Genomic DNA, 27,390 nt, shown 5'->3' on the forward strand with positions numbered 1-27,390 from the left:
TCTACATATATAGAAAAACATGTCCATGTTATATAAATAGTCTTCCGTTCTTCAAGGATATAACCACTATGGAGAAAAAAAGTTTATATTTAATATTATAAAATATAAAGATTCTTGGAAATCTTTTCACCAATTGTGACAATATTGGGATGAAGCTGTATAACATTATTGAAGTATGCAGTTGTCAAAGAGCTTAGATATGATAAACTATAACATCTATTTTATACGCGCATGTGAAATATGTATACACAACAAAGATAATATAAAAATTCACATCATACATCAATTATATTGAATACAAAAATGTGAACCAGAAAAAGATTAATATTAAACAGATATTATACTTTAGAAATAATTTTATAGATACTCGCATACAATATTTTTTTTATTAACTATATTATCCAATGCAACAAAAGGATTTACCCTTATAAAGAATTCTTGTAAGGAATGTGAAACAAAAGATTAAGAAAATTTAACGTGTCATAATCGTCAGATTCAATGATCTCTGTGAATGTTGTATAGCAAATTATAAATCTTAATTTAGACTTGAATATATGCTGATGCACACGATAAAAATTATTATACAATAGGTCTTTTGTGCACGTTTCTCACAAAAATTATATATTTCATTTGAGAACGCAGATTTAGCTATACAGAAGGAAAAAATAAATACAATATAATTGCGCGTGATTACAAAAATATCGCATTTCCAAGGATGATAGCTACATATACGATGAAGAGACGGCTATACAAGAAAAAAAAAAAACATCGTTAGAATGTAGTTTTATACATACACACAAATAATACTTATAAAATAAAGATCTTTTTACGAAATTACGTGTTCTTCATACTTATCTATGATTTTAGCTAATAATTTGGAATACATTTTTATTCCTTCATTCCTATTTATAAATATTTTAATGGTCATTTTATAAAATATATTTAAGAATATAAAAACTTAATAAATAATAATCTTAGAAATATTTATGCGATATTAGAAATATTATATTTAATTTTATGATGTTTCAGAATCTGCTATAACTGCTCCTTTTTTTTTTTTATACGTTGGTAACACTGAATGTTGGTCTTGTGATCACAGACAAGTGTAAAAGCAGGAGTAGGTACGAGTATAAAGTCACTCATTTTAATCGTTTAAGAATTTTTTATTAAATTCGTCATCGCTTAATATCGACGGCAGACATGGTGGAACGGGCGAATATTAAAGAAATTATTCCAGCATTACCCGACGAGAAAATTGGTAAATAACCTTGATAAAATTAGTTTTATAAGATGATAATGCCACTCCCAACATATGAAAACATATGAAATATCTCATTGCTTATTATTTATTTTAATATTTTCTTTTCTTTATTAAAACAATTAAATATTTATATATAAATTATTATAGATATGCTCGCCGCTACGAGTGCTCTGCAGCAGCAAGCAGCTGAAATAAGAAATCAAAGAATTAATTGGCAGTCATATCTACAGTAAGCATATTTTATCTATTTTAATGTAATCAAAATAATGTACTAACAAACATCTTTATATAACTGATCGACATGTAATATATTTATTTGATAATAATTTAAATCATATCCAACATTACATTATTAAACTTAATAATATATCCAAAAATATTATAATATTAAATGTATTATTTTTTACATTATAGATCACTAATGATACCTAAAGAAGATTATGACTTTATAGTAGCTTTTGATACAAGCGATCCTCATGTTCGGGAAGAAAAATTAAAGGAAAATCCACATCAAGCTGCAAAGACTTTTCTCAATCTTCTTGATCATATTTCAAAAGAACAAACAACACAATATATTCTTACAATGATAGATGATATGCTGCAGGTATTTAATTTAAATTATACAATATTTTACAGATAATTGTTATTTTTATATTTCAATGTTTTTATAAAATATTTTATTTTATTAGGAAGATCGTAGTCGTGTTGAAATATTTAGAGAACATTCTTCACGTAAACGAGAGTCGATTTGGGGACCATTCCTTAATTTATTAAATAGGCAAGATGGTTTTATATTAAATATGACTTCTCGTATTATAGCTAAGTTAGCTTGTTGGAGTCATGAATTAATGGAAAAAACTGATCTCCAATTTTATCTAACTTGGCTAAAAGATCAACTTAAACTGAGTGTAAGTATGCCAAATTTAATATCTAATAAAATTAAATAGTAAAAATTACAATGCATGGTAATAATACTTACATATTTGGATAAAAATCTAAATAAATTAGAAGAAATTTGTTATTTTTAACTCATAATTTGTTCCAGGATATTAGTAAAGCTTTTTATTTTTTATTTATGAACATATTATTTGCTCTAATTATATCTTGCTTTGCTATTTATTTTAGATAATATATTTATAATATATGCATAAACAAGGCACCTATTATTAACATATTATTTAGATTAAAATGTGCTTTTGTGAATTAATCTGACATTGTTATGAAAGAATATTTCATGAGTTGTATAACAACTTTAATTTTAACTAAATAATTAAACAAAACATAACTTAGAAATCGTTCTTTTAATATTATTTGTCTTTTATACTAAATGCTTGATAAATAACGTTATTTGATATATTTGTGGTATCAAATATGTTACAAATTAAAATTTTTTAATTAATTTGATTAATATATGTGGGAATTTGAAATAAAACTAACAGAATTTATATCTAACAATTGAAGTTCACACTCTTTTGATAACATTATTTCTACTGCTTTTTATATGGTGAAGGGTGAAATGATTAGTTATATTAGGAGTAGAATATTTCAAAAGATCAGATGGGGTTTTAGTTTGAGGCTCTTCAGGAGACAGATTTGCATGCAGAAGTAACACAGGATAATTCTATGGAGGAGGCAGGGGAGGCCAATGAACTGCACGAATTACATAATCCGGTTGGTTTTGCAATAACAAATTATAACTACTGATATTTGAAAAAAAACTACGTATGAAAGAATAGCAGGGAACAGAATTATTCATTAAAGCACAAATAAAATAAAATTTGAAATTACATCATTATAATTATAATAAACAGGTGCCAGAACAGTTGTTAGTTTACATTAATTATTAAGTTTTTCACAATAATATTTATTTTATTAATTGCATTAATAAAATGAATTATATGGAATAGGTTTTTGATTCTATACTCTTTATATAACTAAACAATTTTTTTTTAATATGTATCTATATCTTTATGTTTGTTTCTTTTTCTGCTTTTTTAGATTTCTACCTAAATAAAGTAATTAATCCATTTTTTACTATATTAAATGTAAATTGAATGCCTATTAGTTTACATATGTCAATTATTGTTATAGAAAATTTATATCATTATCTGGTTTTTGATTATTTAGAATAATGAATACATTCAATCTGTCGCACGATGCCTTCAAATGATGTTACGTGTAGATGAATATCGTTTTGCATTTGTCTCTGTCGATGGAATTTCAACACTTTTGAGTGTCTTGTCTGGCAGAGTAAATTTCCAAGTACAATATCAACTTATTTTCTGTCTATGGGTACTTACATTTAATCCATTACTCGCAGAAAAAATGAATAAGTACGTAAATTTAAAATATATGAAATGTGTAAAGTTTTTATGAGTATTTATTTATTTTTATATATATATATATATATAACTGTTTCTTTTTTTTTTTACAGATTTAATGTTATACCGATTCTTGCAGATATATTAAGTGATTCTGTTAAAGAAAAAGTGACTCGAATTATTCTCGCAGTATTTAGGGTAAGATAAAATAATACTTAAAAATATATGAATGTTATTTAAATTATCATATTTTCAACAGAATCTTATAGAAAAAGTGGAGGATGCCCAAGTAGCCAAGGAACACTGCATTGCAATGGTTCAATATAAAGTATTGAAACAATTATCTATTTTGGTACAACGTAAATTCGATGATGAGGATATCACGGATGATATAGAATTTTTGAACGATAAATTATTAGCATCTGTACAAGACTTAAGTTCATTTGATGAATACTCAACAGAAATAAAATCTGGTCGTCTCGAATGGTCACCTGTTCATAAATCTGGAAAATTCTGGCGGGAAAATGCTAGTCGATTGAACGAAAAAAATTATGAACTTTTACGCATTTTAGTTCATTTATTGGAAACAAGTAAAGAACCTATGGTTTTGAGTGTAGCAAGTTTTGATATAGGAGAGTATGTGCGCCATTATCCACGAGGAAAACAGTAAGTTAATCTGATCATTTATAATTACATATTATATTATACCGTTTTGTAATATAAATCATATAAAATATTTAAATTTAAGTGTTATTGAACAATTGGGTGGTAAACAACGAGTAATGCAATTATTGGGCCATGAGGATCCAAATGTAAGATATGAGGCTCTTCTTGCTGTTCAAAAACTTATGGTGCACAATTGGTAAGAATATAAAAAATGAAAATAATAAAATTTCATTCGTAATAGTTTCCATTTTATGTCAGATAAATATTTTTTTTTTTTTTTTAGGGAATATTTAGGAAAACAATTAGAAAAAGAACAAACTGGAGCATCAGGAACTAAGTCTGGTGCACAAGTACCTGCTAAAGCTTAATATTTTGCAATAGTGGGTAGCTATTTATCTTTTAGATAAGCAATCGTATAAATGCTTACATATTTTATTAAGTATTGATATTGTATGGTTATGTGATATATAATTTACTTATCTGTATAAATCGATATCACTATGTACTAATATTATGTACAAACAGCTTAATTTGCAACAAGACACAAGATAGTCCATTAAAAATGTTCTATTGTCTTGTTATTCCATTAAATCTGATTCATTACTTCCATGTATAAATTATTAATGAATCAGTTTTTATGTACATATATAAAAATTCTTTAAATGTAAATGTTGTATAGCCACAAATATTTATATGTGTGGTACGATCGTATTACTAGAGGTAGTATATAATATAACAGATTTTTAAAATTTAAGGAATGTTAGAAAAAAATGAAAATATATGCCAATGTTAAAATATATAACAAATATATTTTCCTTCATTTTTCTACAAATGATAATTTGACATTAATATTGCAGCAAGTAAGTTGAGTTACAAGGTATTTAAATATGTAAGGAATATCAATTTCTTTCACAGATTCATCATCCCCACAAAGTCTACACTTTTGTTTCTTTTCAGTTATACCTGTTGGGTTTACTGATAGTTCTAACACTGGTCCTAATAACGTTCCACACTTTTGACAAACTAAAGCCTAGAAAGTAACATTTTATAAATAAATAAATAAATAAATAAATAAATAAATAAATATATACAGTTAAAAAATAAATATTTTGAATTAGGATATAAAAGAAATACAATTACTTACAGTTGTTTTATCAGAGCAATGGAAAAGACGATCCTGAAGAAGAAATGAACATCCATGAGATATTAAAGAATCTCGTTCCATTTCTCCAAATCGAACACCACCACCTCGTCTCCGTCCTTTTATCGGTTGCCTCGTTAAGACATCAATAGGACCAGTACTTCTTACCTATTAAAAAAAAAACAAACAAAGAAAAAATTGTATTCTCACATAATTTATATTACCAGTATAATTAACGAAAAGATACAAACCTGCCATTTGTCTGAGACCATATGACGTAATCTCTGATAATGTACAATTCCAAAAAATATATCAACTGTCATTTCACGTCCATCGATACCAGAGTACATTCTTTCTGTACCATAATAATTATAGCCTCCACGTTCTAATAACTTTCCAAAGAACTCAACTGCTGTTTCATTCTCATCAAATCTAAATGGTGTTGCATCGTGTACTAATCCATGTACTGCCGCAGACTTTCCAGCCATTACTTCGATCATCATAGCTTCAATAAAAACAACAATAAATCTTTACTTTAGATTCAAAGATGTTTTTTTTTTGTTTTTAAATATAATTGAACTACGTTAATTTTTAATCCTGTTTACCTATTGTCATACGACTTGGAAAACCATGAGGATTGAATACTATATCCGGAATTAGACCTGTCTCAGTGAATGGTAGATCTTCGGCTGGCCATTTTTGTGAACAAATACCTTTTTGCCCAGCTCTTGAAGCAAATTTATCACCAACACTTGGATTTCTCTAGAAGTATTTACTTGCATTTTTATAATTATATTGAATAAATTAATAATATTTGAATAAAGTATTATACAAACTGGAATACGAAATGTAATACAAGCTCTTCTTGGAGTATTATTATTTAAAGTACCACATAATTTTACATTATCTATGTATATATCTTCTTTTCCGTGATATTTACCAGTTACATAATTAGATTGTTCAGCATCATAGTAACTAAAAGAAAGATCAAATATAATAATAATAATGTAACATAATATAATGAGCAGAACATATGGTAATATATTTTCGTAAGTTATTTAAATATGACAATATATATTATTTATTATTAATCATTTACCAATAAAAATAATCATTTTCTTTGATCATAGAGCCAGGTATAGGCAAGCCATCAGTATCTAGCTTTTCTGCAAGAAAAGGTTTATTTGGATCTCGTGCAAAGTAACTTTTCTGATCTTTTAAATCTATAAATTCTGATTTATAAACCATTCCGTGGGCAAAACCTCGATCATAAGCAGCTTTGTTGATAATCATTGCATCTTCCATATCATATCCCTAAATAATTAATATTACTATCTCTTAATTATATATATCTTAATAAATATTATTACAATGATCACGATATAGTTATGATTACTTACTGTATATGAAATAACAGCTACAATTGCATTGGTACCCATAGCAAAATCATCTAAACCCATTTTATCATAATGCATTGGTCTGAATAAAGGACTTGCTGGTGTTTGTAATCTATACAATTTTGTTTCAGATTGTTGTTTCCATGTATGACATGGTGTACCCATTGTTTGTTTACCCATCTATACATCATTGTATTGTTAAGATAATTAATTGATAATAATCTTAATTTTTTTTTTTTATTCTAGCCGTATGTAAGAAGACTTACTTGACACTGATACATATTTCTTGGACTTTGATTACAGTCTGGCATAGGAATAAGACATGCTAAGTTACTTAAAAATGAAGTTTTTGCTAATTCTTGATGAGAAGTTAGCTGTAAATGTAAAATACATTTATATATATATATATATAAAATATACATTAATATATAAAAAAAATATCAATATAGTCATATTAAACCTTTGAGTGCTATGGGCGCACATATGCGTCCAGCGAAAGCTATTGATATAGATTATGGACGCAAATATGCGCCTGGCAAAAATATTTTCATTCAATGTGGAATAGACAACGGAATAGTAATTGGATTGTATACTATATTATAATGTGTCATAAACCGTCGACGAGATCCATATTGCGCGAAAAAGTATTCAGTCCCCGGCAATTGTCTGCGCCAGCTGCACGCCGTCCGTACGGACTGCATAGACCACGAGTATTCAGCACTCAAAGGGTTAAAAATAAATGTATACTAAAGAAATATTTACACCATCATAGGCTTCTTCTGGTGTGATACAAATATCCATATAAACTTGTTCAAATGTTCCAATAAGTTCTGTTTTTTTGGCAGCTAAATTCATTACCCGTCTCATCATACGTGCGGGATTAGTGAATAAATATAATCCTGGATATTGAGCTGGTACAGTTTTCTTTGGAATTAATACTATTTCCATTGTAGATGGTACCTAAGATTTAAGTTCTTGTACATAAATAAACCGATCTACTATAATTCTCTATTATTTAATCAGAATTACATACTTCTTTGCCTTTTATCTTAAGTATTCTTAAATTATCCGATACTCTGTTTATTATATTGTCTTCAATAAGGCCAATTAATTTCCCATCTAACATAACGGTATATGAGTCTTTCCAATTATCAGCAATAGAAATAGGTAACATTCCAAGATCTAGTAATACTGTTGGTATAGCAGCTTTTAATTCAGGGTTTGGATGTTTTGTAATAATACAATTCATAGTTAAATGATTTAATAAACCACATGGTGTACCATCTGGTGTATGTACAGGACAAATAAATCCTGGAATAATTAAGATTATGAATATATAAAAGATACCAAACAGTTTCATACAAAGTTATTTATAAAGCATAATAAATTATTACCCCAAGCATCAGGTAAAAGTTGTCTGGTTTCTGTAGTTCTCATTCCTTGGAAAAAAGAGCCTCTATGAATTGCACGAAAATGACTCATATAACGCATTCTATTAATATTTTCTGCAACTATTGTAAGTCCACTAGTCTGCATTAAGCCTAAACCTGTAGGTGTTCTTAAATTTCCAGTAGATAAAAAATTTTCCATTTGTGATTCAAGAGACCCTCCATACTTTGTTATATGTAACATCTCCTCTAAGTTAATATATATATATATATATATACAATTATCAGAACTATGTTTTAAATATATTAATGAAGTATTTGAAATAAACAGTGTTAATATACTTACGCAATGTTAAAACATATTTAGCATCAGCGTTTCTGGCACGTTTCATAATTAAAATCCTAAGACCTGTAAGCCATCCATATAACTTTTCTTTTAACACTTGTAAATATAAATGGCCACCTAATAAACATTCCTGCATCATTACAGAATCAGCACCTTCTACAGCACATTTATTATTAGCAACAGCGAAAAGTTTTTTTGTCATAAATGCAAGTAAATAAAATTTTTCTAATGGATCATCTAAATGTATAGCAATGCAATGCCTGTAAATTGAAAATATAATAATGATAAATATATAAGCAAATAGATATCATTGATAAATAAACAAAATATTTACTAAGATAATAATTACTTAATAATAAAATCACAAATTTCTGTATCACTTGAATCTTGAGGTAGTTCAAAAAATTTAACTCGAAACATCTTTCCAATATATGCTTTACATTGTTCATGTGTATGTAAGTCTTCTTCATGTACTGCACGTAACATATTTAAAATACAACCTCTATAATATAAATCATCTTCACAACCAGCCATTAAAGCATTGTATATAAAAATATCCGAAACATCAATTAAACATTTCAATATTAAGATGAGAGGTGTATAGTATAAAACTTTTCTATGTGTAAACATTAATTTTACAGAACCATTAGTAACATAATGTAATGTATTATTCTGTAATGTAAAAATAATAATTAATTAAAATACAGCTAGAATAATTTAATAATATTTATAATAATAATTCTTTTACCGATGTAGTATTATCATCTCGAACGCTTCTTAAAAGTAATCCAAGATCACTAAATTGGATACCTCGAGCTTTCCAACCTGATCTTCGAATTGCAATAGGATAATTTCTTCTTGTCATTAATAACATACGTATGAGTCGTTCATGTCCTTTAATTATAAAATAACCACCCCATTCTTGTTCATGCTCTCCATGAGCAATTAATTCACTAGGATTCATTTTATTAAGATGACATCTATTAGACTGTTAAAAAATTATATAATTAGTTTTTCTATTATAGACAACTTTACAAACCATACAAATTGAATATTTTTAAAATGTATACCTTAACCATAATAGGTATATCTCCTAAATCTTTTTCGAGTATTTCTTGAGAAATGCCATTGACAGACCATCCTAATTTAACTGTTATTTTTCCTTTGTAAGTGGCACCTCTTTGTCTACACTCTGTAGGATATATTTTATAATTTTTTACACCAATTACATTAGTAGGGACAGATGGTTGATGAATCGTTACATTATCTATCCATAACATAATTTTATCGCCATTAGCAAGTTGAAGATAAACTGGTAATATATCTATAATTGCTTCAGAAAGTCCATCTTCTAACATATAATTAAAGGAATCTACATGTGGAAGTCCTAAACTTTGTAATAACTGAAATATACACAAGACATATATATATATATATACATATATAATTATTTTAAATATTAAACAAAAAATAATTTTTGAATTGATAAAAATTTAATCTTACAGGATTTTGTATATCCGGAGGTATTCCAAAATCTGGAGAAGTATTGGTTAACTTTGGTTCAGATAACATTTTTATTAAGTAAAGAAAACAAATAAGATTATATTTTATGTTTGAAATATAATTGTCATATACGATACTACTATCTAACCTTAATGTTTTCAAATGAATGCAACACGTGCAGACAAAAAAAAAAAGAAAAATTAGACGTTAGTGGATAAAAATTGTTAGGTTAGTAATATTGATAGGTTAGGTTATAGATACACGTTCGTATTGCAAGGCATAACTCATGTCACGTGACGTAAATGCTATAGGTGTAGAGTGGCAATGAGAGGGGTAATGTAATGTCTCTTTACAACGCTAGATAGAATATGTCCTCTATCTTACTCAAGAGCGTACATACAATTTTAAGAACCTTAGATATATAAATTTGTAAAATTCTTAAAATAAATTTAAAACTGAAATACTTGAATAAATTCATTGTATATATGTTTTTTTTCTACTTTACAATAATGTTTTATAATTAACAATCATTGATATACGATTAAACGTGCAAAATATAAATAGTTTTAATTTTAATTTATGGTACATGCATTCATTTTGATGGTTCCTTATTATTCGTTTTATACGCTTTATATTAGTGTTGCCAACTTTAATTTAGTCAAGGAAAGAAAAGTAAACGGATGACATTTGTATCTTCTGCTATCTAATATTTCTGTTTAATAACCGGTGGAAAATGATATTAATTTTAGTTATGTATAATTTGGGTATTAATTTTTAATTTACATACAATTTGCAGGAGAGGAAAACATCGTAGTAATATTGAAGTGTTACGGATCATATTTCTATATATAAATCCAAATAAAATATATATATTCTAGAAATTATGGAATTTTGCAATTTTATTAAAAAATAAAAAATAAAGATATGTATTCTATAAAAACACCTTCGCTTCGCATCGATGAGGCGGATTTGAAATGTAAAAATGGTTGTGGTTTTTATGGCAATGCAGAATGGGAAGGATATTGCAGCAAATGTCATCGAGAACATTTACAAAAGCAACGAGCACAAAGAGAGTATATATCAAACTTACAAACTGTCGACATGTAAGAATATTCTCGTTTATTCTTATGAGATTTTTATATAATTCTATTTTGTTATTTATCATTATTGCAGAGATACATCTAATAGAACTTTATCTACTGGATATCATAAACACGAAGAAAAGAAATCTCAACAAGAAAAGAAATATAAATTATTAAATATTTCTTTTCGAAAGCCTACATCAAAGTGTAATATATTTAAATTATTTTTTATTATTGTAATATTTTTAATATATTTCCATCATATTTCTTATTATTATATTATTTAAAAAAATATATATATATATATATATAATGTATATTATTAATAATATAGATATATTATTTAAAGTAATATGAATATTACTGTTTATTAACAATTCTTTTTCTTTTTTTTTTCTGTAGTACAAGGATGCCAAGAATTACTTTATGAATTAACAAAGGATAATTCAGATCTTGAAAAAATAAAAGCTGAAAATAGAGATCTTATAGCTTCAATAGTGAAAACACCAGTTGAAAAAGATGTACGAAAATGTATACATTCATTTGTAGTAGATATCCTTCAGAACAAAGATATCAAAAGAATAGAGGAATTATCAGAAATAACACAGAATTTTTATCAAGTGTTTGCTAAACGTTTAGAAAATAGTGTTAAATATACAGGTATTAAATTCATATAATTTATTATTCAAAATATTTTTTATTAAAAAATATAAATAATTATTTTTACAGATATATCTGCAGATATTAAAGAAAGATTATTAGATTATGTTGAAAAATATTCCATGACATTATTGTACAGAATTTTATTTTGTCCACCGTTCACAACAGATGAAGAAAAAGATTTAGCAATTCAAAAAAGGTTTGTACATTGAAGTACATTTTTAAATTATTATTAGAATATGATATATAACATAATATAAAGTATATTCTTTTAAATTTTATTTGTAACAGAATAAGACAATTAAATTGGGTCAGTGGCAAGAATTTAGAATGTAGAATTCATGAAACAAGTTCTGAAGTTAGAGAACTTGTATATACATCTATAACAGGTTTGTAATATAGATTTTTTTTTTTATAGTTTAATGATAATTAATCAAATAAATATTTCTTTTAGATTTACTAAATATGGATTCTGCTAAAGCTCCACAGGAAAAGTTAGCATGCGTTATTTATTGCTGTAGAAATATATTTTTATTATTACAACAATCTGTAGGTGGTCCAGCTTCTGCAGATGAATTTTTACCTGCTCTTATTTTTATTGTTTTAAAAGCCAATCCTGCACGACTTAAAAGTAATATAAACTTCATAACAAGATTTTGTAATGCTAGTAGACTAATGACAGGAGAAGGGGGATACTACTTTACAAATTTGGTATAATATTCATTTTTTATTAATGATGTTCAATACATGATAGTTTTAATTTATTTCATGATAAAATTCTAGTGCTGTGCTGTATCATTTATTGAAAACTTAACTGCTGAATCTTTGAATATGGCTGAGAAAGATTTTAACGCTTATATGTCAGGAGAAAGAGTACCAGCAAATACATGGGAATCAGCACTAATGATGTGTGAAGTAAATATTATTTTTTCTTTTTAATTCATTATCTTAACTTTTGCATTCAAAATAATTATTAATATGCTTTTCTTTTTCTTTTTTTTTTTTTTTTTTTATTTCATAAATTTGATCTATAGAGCTTGCACTTGATGTGCGAAGATATAACGTTACTTGATAAATTAAAGGCAAAAAATTTAGAAATAATAAATGAAGCAAAAGAATTACAATGTAGAATGACACAATTTAAAGAAGATATAGAAGTTAAAGTAGCTACTGCAATTGAGAAATCACCATTATTAATAACACATAGTCAGAGATTGCCTACAAATTTAGATTCAGATAATATCGAAAATTATCAATTACCACCGCCTATTATACCTCAGGTAAATACATGAGTATGTGCATATGTTGTATTAAGTTAAATTTAATTGATTTAATATTTAACAATTTTTACAGGTATATTCACACCCTGTTAATGACCAATCCAATAACATTTCACTGACAAATAATTCAGTTGATTTGAGAACCTCACTGATGGATGATTGTATTACACCGTCTCCAACATTTGATTTTCCTTCTTTCACTGGCGATGGTAGTTTAGATGTTAGTAAAGCAGATGATGAAACAAGTCTAATCAGTTTAGATACACAATGTGATTTATTGATGACTGATTCTCAATTACATGAAAAAGATACACCTGATATATTGTTGGGAAATTCAAGTACTTCTAGTGCAAATCTCGTATCATCTATTGAATCAATAGGTCAAGAAGATTATCATGGTTTTACTATACAAGGATCACATATACCAACAATCCCTTGCAGTACAGGTGATTTGTCCATTAATTCTGCAGAATTGTCATCGGACAGTCATTACTCTACATATTTTCATAAGATGTAATGCTATTTATAAAATCATTCTAAAATTTATAAAATTATTCTTTGGATAATTACACATGATAAATTTAAAGTGATAAAATTATCAATAGAAAACAGATTAGAGCATTCCTTCTTATGAATATGTATCAAGTATTAATTTAGAATTAATGATTATTATAATCTATTAATACATCATACTACTTTTGAATTTATCGATTAAGAAATTAAATCAATATTTCAATATATTCAGTGAAAGCTAATCAATTATTATCATTATTGTATATAAATAAAGTGATTTAATGTAAGATTTCAGTTTTGATCATATATTAATTAGATAGTAAATATTTTGAATGTATACAAGAATTCAGGAAAAATATGAGAGATTTGTGTACATTTAAATTTTTTTATATACATTTTTTATTTATTTCGTAATATAATAATTAAATGTGAAATAATATTTATTAGAACAAGACACATTTTGTTGGAGTAAAAATTTCTATAAATTGTTTTGAAAATGATTTTGAAAATAGTAATAATTCAACATGAATATAGTTAATTAAATTTTGATAATAGTATTATAATCTCTTTTCTAAATACAATATAAGCGATGGAATGTTGTGCGCGTGTATATACAAATATACATTTTTTATTCTTATTAAAAAAAAAAAAAAAAAAAAAAAAAAAGAAGAGCATATATTTGATATGGAAATCAACATCAAAATATAAAAAATAAATTGCACCATATAGCTAAAAAATTAATAACTGACCCACCTATATTAGTACAATAAATCGTTCACGAAACACAATCTTTATGGAGGAATTCTCATTGAATTATTTCTCAGATCTGGATTGTAATTTTTTCTATAAATATTAATTAAAAATATTAATTTACAAGAATATCATTTCATATTATTTAGAAAATGTGAATAACTTTGAGAGTTGTATAAATTTTCATACTTTAGGTATTAGTGCATAGAAAAGGACCCATGCAGACACAACATTAACTAAAAAACACATAAATATATATATATGTATTTAAACATATTTTCCGTAATAATGCTTTCGTTGTCACTATACGTTTAGCTTTCTAATCATTTTAACTCTTCAAAATGGATAGGAGATATATAATTGTAGTAAGAAAAGGAGATCTAGTCATCCGCGAAAAAGAAAGTTTATTAGAATTATTCACACGTTTAAGACATCAATGTCTTTTACAAGTACATCCGCGGAAAAGTTTTTCAATAAAACATGACTTTCTATTGCCGTGGATTCGATGATAACAATACTGTAATCGTATTTTCGACATTTTTTGTCGTTTTTTCGACATTTCTTTCACAATAATTCGTTCGAAGTGAATCGAAAAATTATTTTGATAATAAGACCACTAGATGTTAAAATATACGATATAAATTTATTTTGCTCATTCATAGATATCTATAGTGATTTGAATAATAAGTACGTATTACGTTGATTATAATATTTTAACTGCTACGAATAGGAAATATTGATAAAGAAAATGGCAGAAGAAGAATAATTTTTTTTTTTATTTTGAAGCAGAACAAACTTTATACGAATTGATTATATCCGAAAATGGAACATGGATTAAAAGAGGATTTTTATTGTTATTTGAAATTGTAACGTTGATTGAAAAATACATGAACAAAATGTTAGACGTCATTGTTAAATCGAACTACTGCAAAGAGTCTCAGATTTGGAAGGTAAAAAAAATCAAACAATCAAGAATAATATAATGTTGTACGAAAGCCATAAAAAAGATAGTAAATATAATATCATACAAATTATAAGAGTAAGATGGAAGTCGATAGAGTCATTGAAATATTTCAATATGTGTGATATAAAGTAAATATAATTTTTAATGCGTTTTTCTTTTTTTTTTTTCGAAACATTTTCTTTTCAAATCGTATAAAAGATTTAGAAAAATCTATTTGATCGATTTAAAAACTTCTTTGTGTATTTTATTTGTAATTACATCTTTTATGGTAATGTATCTATACAATCAAATAATTTGTTCTACGGAATCCTTTTATTTTTAATCAGCTTTTTCGATGGGGGGAAAAAAAAACTCTTCCCTTCGATAAAATTAATTTAAGCATGTATCAATTATTGAATTTTAAATATTTTACTTTTATTATACCAGAACGATTTACATATATTTAAATAGAAATACTGTGGATTTTTTTTATTTCAGATGATCCTATCTTCAGATTTTTTTGTATACTACTTGGAGTTCTGTTTTTTTTTTTTTTTTTTTTTTTTTAAGAATCAACTACTTCATAACTTATTCATAAAACATTATGTAGAAGATAATTTTTTATTATTTAAAGATATATATTGATAAATGACAAAAAGAATTTTTACTTTGCATAAAAACATATTTTAATCAAGTATTGTAGTTTTGTTTTTAAATTCAGAAAAATGCATTTTTCTCACATGCATTTACATAAGAATGCATTTGCATCACGCATTTGTAAATGATCATCTTACATTTATATCGTCGTCGACTTCTATTGGATTTATAAATATATATATATATATATATATATATATATATATATATATAATATATATATGACTATATATATAAATATAGTCATTATCATACATTAATTACAGTTGATCGTAGTTAGTTTTGATTCATTGTAAAAAAAAAAAGACAACACTAACAGACTTTGAAAAGAAAAATATATATTTACCTATGACGTTGATTGATTTATAAATGAATTCTTTTTTTCTTTTTTTTTTTTTTTTTTTTTTTTATAGAAATAATTTATCTTTTCTTTCCGAACGGCATATAAAGGGAGATAATCAATTTGTCCTTTATTATAGCAGTATTACAATATATTATATTGCATTATATTGTATTACATTGTATTATATTATAGTGAAATTTACGTGATAAAATAAATATTTGTACATCATATAAATACATATTTGTACATATATACAATTAATCATACATAAAATAATTATCAAAATATATTTATTACGTATTACTAATAAAAATGAAAATGAAAAAAAAAAGGTAAGTATTCTATTAAAATTGCCCCTCTATTCTCTTTATCTAAAAAAAAAAAAAAAAAAAAAAAAATATTGCAAATTCTGGACAAAGAGAAAATTTTTTTTCTCACAAATTGAGTTTGTATCAGGATCATATGATGAAGAGGTGACATGCGAAATCGTAAATTATGGTCTCCTGTTAAGAATTTCAAATTCTTGAAAAAGCGAACATTTTTTTTGCAAATCGAACTTCATAAATTTTTTATCTTTTCAAAATTTTTTGCTCTCTTATTTTTACATCATAGAATTATTATATAAAGATCAAGTTGTTATATGGAAAATAATTGATGTAATAATGAATTAAGAAAAAATATATTGAATTTTTATTCATGGTAAACATTAATTTGCATTTTAATTATTTATATATACGAAATATATTGTAGTTACCAATCGTATGGATATTTACTTAATCATATAAATATAATATTGATATAATATAATGCGATATTATATAATTTAAAGTCATATAATACAGTATATATTATGCTATATATTAGCAGTAAACAAATTTATATATATAATATATTAGCAGATCAGTAAAGTATAACAGATTTTATTATTTAACTTGTAGTTTTTTTTTTTTATTTATGACTGATACCGATACATCGTTGTAAATATTAACTTCTGTTTTCACGTTTTTTCCCATCCTCTACAATGCATATCCTTATATTCATCTATAGCACAGATTTTTTTTTTTAAAGGATTATTCTTCATCTTTTCTTCCTTTTGCGTTGCTTCTATATTTTGTTGTGTATTTTTATTGTCATCACAAATCTTGCATTTAAAATTAGTTTGATTACGATCAGTTGATCAATTTGAATCAACTGAAAAAAAATATTATATAACTTGTTTTTCATATTTAAAAAATTTATTTTGATTGTATTTAGAAAGAAGTATCTCAGACTTATTAACTTTTTAAACTTTTTGATCATAAAATTCCTATGTTGTTAAAACTGGAAGACTGTGATATTTTATAAATTAAATCATATATGACACACACTTATACAAACATAATTAATAGTTTATATTAAATTGGATGAAGAAAATTGAATAAACTATCGAGAATACTGAAATTTTTGAATTTTTGAAATAACTATTATGCCATGTATTTATTATTTTTTTTATATCTATATAAATGACAACGAATTAATTTTATTAATACTTTTATTCTGTTTTTCGTTGATTAGAAAAAGATAAAATCAGTGTTTGTTGGTCTGTAAAATTTTACTTAATTAAAGCAACGAAAACATGTCGTACATGGACAATGAATGTGGTTAAATTATTCGTGTACAGCTGATGAAGTCTTTACTCAAGTCGATTAGTATAATATTTCTCCACCACTAGGCGAGTAAGTTACCCTCGTTCGTTTTATAAAGAATTGAATTTGTCTGAATAATAGTTTTTTTTTTTTGATACTTTGGTACGATAATAAGACAGAATAATACTCTCTTGTCTCGTGACGATTAATAAGATTATTTATTTCATCTTTGATATTATTTTCTTAGATTAATATTCAAATTTGCTATGGCAAAATTTATCCAAAATAAAACAAAATTTATGAACGAAACTACAATCTATAAATAATAGTAATGGTAAGCATTTAATAATTTAAATTTTATTTAAATTTCGAATAACTTTCATGTTTTATTTAATTTTAATTTTAATTTACAAATGTTGATAATATTATTTGACCATGGTGTTATCGATTAATTTTTTATGATAACTATTTTAAGCCTCGCACTGTCTTCTAAAATAATTTCATTTTTTTTTTTATTGTACAATGTAGTTCTGATAAAAAAGAAAAACAAATTTTCCTTAAATTTTTATTTATTTAAGCAATGTTAAGTTCTAACAAAAATATGAAAAATCGATTCGGTAAAGTCGATTGTAAGGTCGCTAAGCATTCATTAAGTATAATAAACGATTATTACTAGACGTATATTTTTATTAAACATTTTGTATATGCTCATTTCAAGCATTTTCAATAATTATTATCTCATGTAGATAGTTAACATTAAGATATTTAATTCACAATAATATATAAGATTATTTGATTTGTTTTTCATTATGCAGGTAAAAATATGTATTTTAGAAGACTTGGATAGAATGAATAATGCCTCTTGAATAATATGAATAATACAAGCATGAATAGATGTTGCTTGTCTTCATTAATTGATTCAAGTTCTTTTCAAGTATTCACTTTGGTGAGAAAAATGGATGGTACTGCAATCCTCGATGATTCATGCACAAGATGACATTGATCGTTGATTTTGTTGTTCATGATATGCAAGTCAAATTCAGGAATATTTTTATCGGCATAATCTTTGTACTTTATGATATAAACTTTTTATGAACACTAACTCGATCGTCAAATCGATGATCATTGCAAGGAAGTGAATTTTGTAGATATTGTTAAATATTTTTTTGAGATAAATATTTTTTATTTATAAATTATACCTTGTTTTAAATAAATTTAGTCGAAATAAGAGTGAATATTAGTCTGAGAAAATAATTATTATCAAAGATAAAATAAATAATTCCAATAATCGTCTACGAAATAAGAATGTACCGTTCTGTCTTATTGTCATATTAAAATTTATGTTAAAAATTTATTATTCAAGAAAGCCTATTTTTTTGTAGATAGAAGAACTTGAAGAATTGAAAGAAAACTTGTTTGTCTAATGGAGAAAAAATACTTGTCGATAAATAATGATCATTAATTTAACATAATTCGAAAGTAAAAGATTTATATCATGAGTATCGAGATTATTAAAAAGATAGTTAATTTTTACGTACGTCGTTAAGATAAGATGAATTGTTTTTTTTATTTACATTAGAAAAAAAGTTTATTGCCTTAAGACACTCGAGGAATATAAGGAAAAAATTTTTAACTAAAAATAAATTTATATGATAATAAAATTAGAAATCGCATAAAATTTTATAAGCTTTGTGAAAAATTCTTTAAGAAAAAAAAAAAAAAAAAAAAAAAAAAAAAAAAAAAAAAAGAAAAAAAATAAACCTGATCTTTTTTTTTTTTTTAGTTTAATAATTAGAGAAATATGTTTATTCGAAAAATATTTTATAACCACGAAAACTAACGTGATCGTCGAAAACTAACAAGATCTCGAGATGATTTAACGATGACTTATTACATTTAAGAGTTTCTTTGTGCTAACTTTAATTGACTATTTTTTTTTTTATTCCGTAATTAGTTATCATTTATATTTTTTATTTTTCAACGTTTATTCGTACTATTGTATGCCTGTAATATATCGTTATAGCACATTTCTATAAAAAAGAATTTAATTCTCGTTGGAAATTAGAAACTTCTCGCAGTTAATAAAAAGTGGTATTTGAAAAAAAGAAAAAAAGAAAAAAAGAAAAAAAGAAAAAATTCTAAAAAGAAATAAATAGTAATTCTTTTTTTTACGATTATAATCATCGTGCCTAATCTAATCTTTTAAAAATTAATCAATAGTAAGATTGATTCTTGATCGCGATCATTGGACTCAATCGATCGTTTTTACTTAAGTCGAAACAAACTCGCTGGATCACCATGAGATGGCGGTTGTCTCAAAAGATCTTTTGAAGAGAGGATGGAGAACGGATGTGCGAGGAGAATTCTGCCCGGCGTTTCGTCTGCAGTCGATTCGCGTACTCGAAACAGTCGCCGTAAACGCGACTCGACCTTTGACTGCAGCATCCATGAAGAAGCTTTTGTGATTCGAGAAAGAAAGAAAAATAGAATTTTCTTTGACAACATTCAAAAGGAAGATCCCATTTAAATAATTCCTCTTAAAGATACGTAAGTTATCTCACAAAAGTGATTTTATTAAGAAGATATGATCATATTTTCGCGCCTTTAACAACGATTCTCATTCTCGAATTTCGATATTATTCGAATTTCTCGTAAAAAAGGATAAAATGTATGATCAAGAGGTTCCTCGTGACATTCGTGAAAATATCTTCATTATATTTTTTCTTTCATTTTTTTTCTTTTTTTTTTTTTTTTTTTGTATCTTTTTATTCCCTCACTTTCGATATTTTATGCAATGGCAATGCATGTTAGTATACAATTACGCGATTGCGTCACAAATTCCAATGCACGTATATATGTACACACAGAGCTCATTCTTTTCTAAGAGAAGCTTTTTTAAATGCAAAACGATCCCATTTGTTGTTCTGAATTATACATTTTGAGTGAGACATACGCAATCTCGATTATTTTCGTTTCTATTACTTTTCTATTCTTTTTTCCTTTTTTCTTTTTTTCTTTTTCCTAAGCGACTCTAATTGCTTCGTCGTTATTTTCTTTTTTCTTTTTTTTATTTATTTATTTTTTTTATAATTTTTTATCTTCCTTTTTTTTTTCGTCAAACGTCTTCGCTAAAAATTTACAAAGAATATACGAAGGAAATCTACGAGATATTTTATTCTCTACAAGTGGACATTGTTACGTAAGAAAAGTCGACTACGTGCATTATGCGATAACGATCTCCCGTCGAAGTTCATAATGAAGTTAATGCGAAATGTAAGATGAAGCGTAATCTCTTAGAAGGTAAACGTTTCTTCAATGACATTTTGCAAATGAATTCTATGATTTGTGAATGAATTTATCTGAAAGAAGAAGAAGAAGAAGAAGAAGAAGGAAAAAAAAAAAGAAAAAAAAAACGTTTCGATATTAATAAAATATAAATAATAATTTTCATTTAAAAGAAAATACGAATGATAAAATAATAAAGAAAATTTAATAGTTCGACAATTTTCATTTTCTCGACGATTTCATATTTAAATAAATAAAGAATGTAAATATATTTATTAATGCAACGATATTTCTCGGACAATGACAACAAGTAAAAAAATTGATCGTGCGAAAAATGAAGGCTACGTAGTAGCAACGTCACGTAGTCGATTTCTCTTCCCACGAAACACAACGAATACAATCAAAGTTTATACATTATGTTCATTGAAACGAACCAACGAACGTATTGTATTATTTGCCGATTATTTTCTTTTTTATTTCTAATGTTCGTGGGAAGGAAAAAAAGAAAAGAATGTTATTGAAGAAGCAACTTAGAACGTATACGAACGGTACCGCTAATAAGACGTGACGGTGTGTGAAACTCGTTCATATAAAAAGAAGAACACGTTATTCGTTTTTCCTCTTCGCGTTTCTTTCTTTCGTATTCGGAGATATCCGTTCTATCTAACCATAACTATAAGTACATATGTATCATTGCGATTCGAGACGTTTCTGTTATGAAAATATTTTCATCTTGACGAAACATATATACATATATAAAACATGTATAAACGATAACCCCTTTAAATGTAATCCCTCGTTCGAGAAACCGATCACGTACGCGCCGTGTGGAATTAAATGATGTCGCGTTGATAAATGTGCCGGCCCTTTGTTCCCGATACTGCATGCACCGTTAAGTCTATCTTTTTCTTTCTCGTACGTGGGAGGGTCTAAAACGTGCGTTCGCATATTATGTCATTATTATCATACCAAGATCATTCAATTAATTACGAACTATTTGTATATACACGTATACACATACATATACACACACATATATATATATATATATATACATATGCATCTTCATAGATATGACATGTTTATGCGAATTGATCTATCTATCGATCGATGTTAACTCAGAATAAGACATCGAGAAAACCAGAAAGTTTTTTTTTTAATGATGATAAAGGAATATTTTCATTGCTACTCTTTGTTCATCTTTCCATGATTACGTCACGTGGGAAGTTGTAAGCACGTAGGTCGCATTAATGCTAATATGCAATAGCGTGGATAGAGAAAGAGAGTGAGAGTAAAAGATGAATAGAGAGACAGATAGATAGAGAAAGAGAGATAAATAGAGAGAGAGAGAGAGAGAGAGAGAGAGAAAGAGATAGAGAGAGAAAGAGAGAAAATTGTGTCGTGTTATCTCTTTTACGTTTAGGCACCATCCACAGCGACGGGTAACTAACGGTGAGGAGCGGGGAGATCATAGATGATTGCAAATTGTCCGCAATTGGCAGGAAGTCGAGGCAGGGAGAACAGTTTCTACGCCCCCTCGTAACTCTCTTCGACGTTCATTAGCGCAGTCGCTTCTGCGGTTCCATTTCCCTCGAGCGAATTGATTTCAAGTACGATTAACGCCCTCGTACGAAAGAAATATTAACGTGTAACGAACCTTTTTTGCCCTAAGTACACCTCTGCGTACACCTGCCGTTCAATGAATTTTCGACGAGTTTTCATAATAATTGATAAGCTTTAATAAAATTTACGTTTACCACGTAAACATAATTTTATATATCCGAAGGTTAAACATTCTTATCTATATTGGATATATATTTATTTATTATTTTCTTTTCTTTTTTTTTTTTCCTTTTTTATAATCGAAAGATCGATTCGCGAAAAGTTAAACGAATTATATATATATATATATATATATATATATATCTTTCTTATAGTCATTGGTTATAAAATGAGAACCATAATGAACGCGTTTAACACTAAAGTTTCGATAAGGTAAATCAATATTATACAAGAGCGATAACGTATGTATGTGTATGAAATAAAAAAAGGAGAGAAAAAGAGAGAGAGAGAGAGAGAGAGTTATGAAACAAAGGAAGAAAAGAAAGAGAAGTCAAAATCATAAAAACGAATCTACTTTGAAATCGCAAATGTAGAAATGCCAAGAACACGTGGTCGAGTTAGTATCAACGAGTGACTTGTTTCGCGCGCGTTTTCATAGCGTGTTGACGCACGCACATACGCACACGAATATATATTCAAGGTAAAAGCTTCTCTCTTCTTCTCTCCCTCTCTTTTCCTCTCTTTCTCCCTATCTCACTCTTTTTTTCTGTCGTGTTTTAGCGCAACGAGAAACTTCCTACGTTACTGCTTCCTCGTTAATTTCTTGATTAGACCACGTATTTATCTATGTGTGTGTGTACGCGTGTGTGTCTGTGTGTGTGTGTGTGTATGTATATATGTATATAAATAAATAAATATATATATATATATATATATAACTCGTATCGTTTCTATAATGAGAGGATCTATGAAGTTCGTCTGCTACGATCGTTGATCGCACGGATTGGATTAGCAGTTATTAGAGTGTCTATTCACCGAGAGAGAGAGAGAGAGAGAGAGAGAGAGAGAAAGAGAGAGAGAGAGAGAGAGGGAGAGAGAGAGAGACGTCAGGACCCACATAAATCGTGCGAGCTGTTTCTTCGAGATACGATTAGAGAGTGCGATAATCCGCATGGCTGCCTCATCGAGAGAAAACTTTAATAATTCAGTGAAATCGCTCGTACGAGTGTGTATACGTCTACTATTACTACTACATAAGATCATCTATGAAGGAAAGAAAAAAAAAATATGTACGTATATATATATATATATATATCTATATCTATATGACGACACGCGAACGGAAATAAAAATTACATGTATGTTCCTCTGTGTCTTGAATAAAAATAAAAATGATCCGAGAACGGTTTAATAATGTTAGGAATGAATTAATTAATATCGTAGATAAATAGCGTAATCAATCAGTATTTACAAAATTACACAACGAAGGATTTCACTTTTTTTTATGCCTTAATTGTCTGTTGGACAATAGAAAAATATAAAAGAGCAAAAAAAAAAAAAGAAAAAAAAGAAAGAAAAACAAGACAAAGAAAAAATTTTACCAGACGATGTTATTTGATTGCACTTGTTTTTCTTGTCTTTTTTTCTCTTTTTTTTTTTTTTTTTTTTTTTTTTTTTTTTCAAAATTATTCTATCTGTCATTCTATCTACCGTGAGTACTCGACAGGAAAGTGACGTAGGTTCGACCTCTAATGTGGCGTATCCTTCGAAGGAGATATCATTAAGCAATCCCTTCCTATCTCTCTTTCTCCCTACTTTCTTTTACAAATCCACGCGATCTCAATAACGTGATCGCGATTGTAAGAGCGTGTAGGTGAGAGGCCGTGTCTGCGGTGTGTCCCGTTAGGGGACCTAGAAGGCCCACCGGGGCCGGAGAGTCAATCGTATCGAGCTTGGTCCCAGATACATTACGGGACGGATCCTCGTTCGAGGAGGATCGTTATTTTGCTAGTATAGTTCGGCACATTCTGTCGAATTGTTTATTTCGCGTTCGTGTACCTTTTAAAGGGAAAGAAATAAATAATTCGCGATTATTTACTTCTTTCTTTTTCTCTCTCTCTCTATCTCTCTCTCTCTCTCTGTCTCTCTTTCTCTCTGTCTCTCTCTTTCGTCGTTTTTTACATGTAAAAAAGAACAAAAAGAAAAAGGATTATGGAAAAAATGGAAAGAAATGACTGAGTTCCGAAGGATTTCCTTCAAAGATTAAATCCTTTTTAATCTAAGTGATATAGAAGAGATATAATGTCAGTGAATGAAAAATACAAAAATAAAAAAAAAAAAGAAATGAAGAAAATGTTTGAAACGTCCGAGATATATGTATATCCATGTATTTACATTGGTGAAAGATTATTTCCGTTTGTTTTTTGTTCGCGGTAAAGATCGTTGGTATCCTCCATCCTTCATTTTCAAACTTCTAGGAAACAGTGTCAGTTCCCCATCGGAGGAACTTGAAGGAAGTGGGATTGAACCATGGGTCGCACAGGATACACGTGTATAAGGCACGTCTTTTGCTCTCTCAACGTTCTCATATGGGTATGTAAATGTACAATCATATATATATATATATACATATATGTATATACATACATATATATATTCATATATATATATATATACATATATGTATATACATACATATATATATTCATATATATATATATAAATACATATAGATACACACATACATACATACATACATACATACATACATATAAGATGTTCTCGTTTATTAAGTTTGTCCTTCTTTTTAGTAGTTACATTAGCTTACAAGAGTTAACCCGTTAACGGGTTTTTGTCACAGACTTCCGAAAGTCTAGAAATTTTATGCGAGTCGCATACACGGCTAGGAAAAGTTGACCGACATGGATCAGAATCGAATGGAAAAAGTGGAGAACGGCACTCGGAACGACGGGCATTGTAATTTGCTCGGTGCATTCCAGTGCACTTTCCGGCCTCTCGAATTTATTGCCACTCTTCGAAACATTCGCTACGAGAACGGGGGAGACTCTAAACGGGACGTTGAACCGTGCTCTATGAGCTATGAACTTACGGTATCTAAGTAGACGATGATCCACGCCACTTTGCCCGTTCTACCGACGAGAAATTTGTTTTGAGTTACGCGTTATAATTTTTATACGATTATTTTTCTTCTTCTTCTTCTTCTTCTTCTTTTTCGAAATAATTATATTTACAATGAAAAATATCTTTGGAATTATAAAAAGAAAAATATGTTTATCGATGATATTATTATAAATATCGATGAATCGTTAATAAATAATTAAAAGAAACGAAGAAATAATTTAGAATTATAAATTACAAGATCTCTTGGTTAACGAATATCAAAATTTCCCGCCAATTTTTCTGATTCGAACTAGTTTATAGTCTAGTGAACTGACGTGAAAATGATTCGTTTCACGTGTAATCTGATCGCGATTGTAATTTATTTTTACAGTTATGCGCTTGTGGAATTTTGGGTGCTGGCCTTTGGTTGAGATTGGCTTACTCTGGATACACGACTTTGGTACCACAATACAGTTTTGCATCGGCTGATTCTTTATTACTAGCAGCAGGATGCGTCACCTTCGTCATTGCTTTCTTCGGATGCTGTGGAGCTTGGTTCCAATCGAGATGCATGCTGATCACGGTAAGCGCAACATATAATTGGCAATTGTCTCGATCAATAGATATTTTTTTTTGTTCTATCACACATTGCTACATCCTGTTTTAGTACTTCAGTCTCGTTATACTGATGTTCCTGGCTGAATTTATGCTCGGTACACTCGCCTTTATATTCCGTGAACATCTCGCTAGAAGTCTTAAAGAAGAATTGCTATTTGGCATTGAAAGGCATTACAATTTAACGAGGGAACCTGGTACTTTACCTGCTGTTTGGGATCACATACACACTGAGGTAATAATTATGTATAATAAAATTTTATATTTAATGATAAAGAACAGTTCTTCGATTAATATCAAACTATCTTTTATTTTAGTTCCATTGTTGTGGTGTTCGAGATTATACGGATTGGTATCAGATCGATGCTTGGCCAACGGAAGATCGAGTACCAGACTCTTGTTGTATACAAAGAGAAAGGTATTGTGGTAGACTCGATCCTGAAGGATTGAACAAAGAACTTTGGTACAAGGAAGGTTGTGCCTCGGCCATTCAATTATGGCTTGTTACAAGGTTACACGTTGTTGGTACCGTTGGATTGGTCGTTGCTTTTCTTCAATTATTTGGACAAGTCGCCAGTATGATACTCTTTTGCACGGTCAGGCAAAAGAAATCCTCACACACGTACAAGAGCTATGACACTACCAATACCTAGAATTTCCGCTGGATCTTAGACGAGAGTAGCGTCTAAGATCCATAAGATTGTCGTTAGATCGACATAATTATATTTCGATTCCGCGACGATCTATTGATCTTTGATGAGAACAATATATGATCGTCTATCTCGCGATATCGTCATACGTTCTTTTTCTTCTTACGCTCTTTACTAGGAACGAACGAACGAACGAGCGAAGACGAAAAAGTCAATGAGAAAAAAAAAACCCGAGATTATTCGAGAATATTTCTCGTTTTATCGTTCGATTATGCTCCTTC

The 27,390-nt window shown here is 27.7% G+C and overlaps 4 protein-coding genes across 11 annotated transcripts; 3 read left to right on the top strand and 1 right to left on the bottom strand.

The window, feature by feature from the left end:
• The first annotated feature begins 1,068 nt into the window (after positions 1-1,068).
• Positions 1,069-5,285, top strand: VhaSFD (V-type proton ATPase subunit VhaSFD). Of its 3 annotated transcripts, XM_085657254.1 has the most exons (11): positions 1,069-1,258; positions 1,409-1,490; positions 1,676-1,865; positions 1,951-2,169; positions 2,831-2,932; positions 3,389-3,594; positions 3,696-3,780; positions 3,842-4,248; positions 4,331-4,444; positions 4,532-4,628; positions 5,206-5,285. In XM_085657254.1, the coding sequence occupies exons 1-10, from the start codon at positions 1,201-1,203 to the stop codon at positions 4,614-4,616; spliced, it is 1,548 nt and encodes a 515-aa protein (XP_085513380.1). In that variant the 5' UTR covers positions 1,069-1,200; the 3' UTR covers positions 4,617-4,628; positions 5,206-5,285. The 3 variants fall into 3 exon arrangements, with proteins under 3 accessions (XP_085513380.1, XP_035737566.1, XP_035737567.1); XM_035881673.2 differs by lacking the exon at positions 5,206-5,285 and having other exon boundaries at positions 4,532-4,968; XM_035881674.2 differs by lacking the exons at positions 2,831-2,932; positions 5,206-5,285 and having other exon boundaries at positions 1,070-1,258; positions 4,532-4,956.
• On the bottom strand, positions 5,037-10,335 carry RpI135 (RNA polymerase I subunit Rpl135). The gene is made up of 16 exons (XM_035881648.2): positions 10,024-10,335; positions 9,591-9,923; positions 9,269-9,508; positions 8,870-9,192; positions 8,521-8,780; positions 8,181-8,423; positions 7,820-8,097; positions 7,549-7,746; positions 7,053-7,160; positions 6,790-6,966; positions 6,489-6,703; positions 6,226-6,364; positions 5,995-6,151; positions 5,641-5,894; positions 5,393-5,557; positions 5,037-5,278 (listed from the first exon to the last, which is right to left on the bottom strand). The coding sequence occupies exons 1-16, from the start codon at positions 10,090-10,092 to the stop codon at positions 5,066-5,068; spliced, it is 3,372 nt and encodes a 1,123-aa protein (XP_035737541.1). The 5' UTR covers positions 10,093-10,335; the 3' UTR covers positions 5,037-5,065.
• A 341-nt stretch (positions 10,336-10,676) lies between these two features.
• Positions 10,677-13,814, top strand: Rabex-5 (Rabaptin-5-associated exchange factor for Rab5). Of its 4 annotated transcripts, none has more exons than XM_035881632.2 (10): positions 10,677-10,695; positions 10,820-11,126; positions 11,197-11,312; positions 11,508-11,765; positions 11,835-11,964; positions 12,057-12,154; positions 12,220-12,476; positions 12,549-12,680; positions 12,800-13,045; positions 13,119-13,814. In XM_035881632.2, exons 2-10 carry the CDS (start codon positions 10,948-10,950, stop codon positions 13,560-13,562), a joined length of 1,860 nt encoding a protein of 619 aa, XP_035737525.1. In that variant the 5' UTR covers positions 10,677-10,695; positions 10,820-10,947; the 3' UTR covers positions 13,563-13,814. The 4 variants fall into 4 exon arrangements, with proteins under 4 accessions (XP_035737525.1, XP_035737523.1, XP_035737526.1 ...); XM_035881631.2 differs by having other exon boundaries at positions 10,686-10,749; XM_035881630.2 differs by having other exon boundaries at positions 10,677-11,126.
• Positions 13,815-20,247: 6,433 nt separating this feature from the next.
• Positions 20,248-27,112, top strand: Tsp5D (Tetraspanin 5D). Of its 3 annotated transcripts, none has more exons than XM_035881829.2 (5): positions 20,248-20,423; positions 25,202-25,316; positions 26,236-26,427; positions 26,512-26,694; positions 26,777-27,112. In XM_035881829.2, the coding sequence occupies exons 2-5, from the start codon at positions 25,254-25,256 to the stop codon at positions 27,110-27,112; spliced, it is 774 nt and encodes a 257-aa protein (XP_035737722.1). In that variant the 5' UTR covers positions 20,248-20,423; positions 25,202-25,253. The 3 variants fall into 3 exon arrangements, with proteins under 3 accessions (XP_035737722.1, XP_035737724.1, XP_035737721.1); XM_035881831.2 differs by lacking the exon at positions 20,248-20,423 and adding an exon at positions 23,824-24,013; XM_035881828.2 differs by lacking the exon at positions 20,248-20,423 and adding an exon at positions 25,535-25,834.
• The last annotated feature ends 278 nt before the right edge of the window (positions 27,113-27,390 follow it).

Source organism: Vespa mandarinia, chromosome 5 (assembly GCF_050613455.1).
Source record: "Vespa mandarinia isolate Hongniang chromosome 5, ASM5061345v1, whole genome shotgun sequence".
NCBI lineage: Eukaryota > Metazoa > Arthropoda > Insecta > Hymenoptera > Vespidae > Vespa > Vespa mandarinia.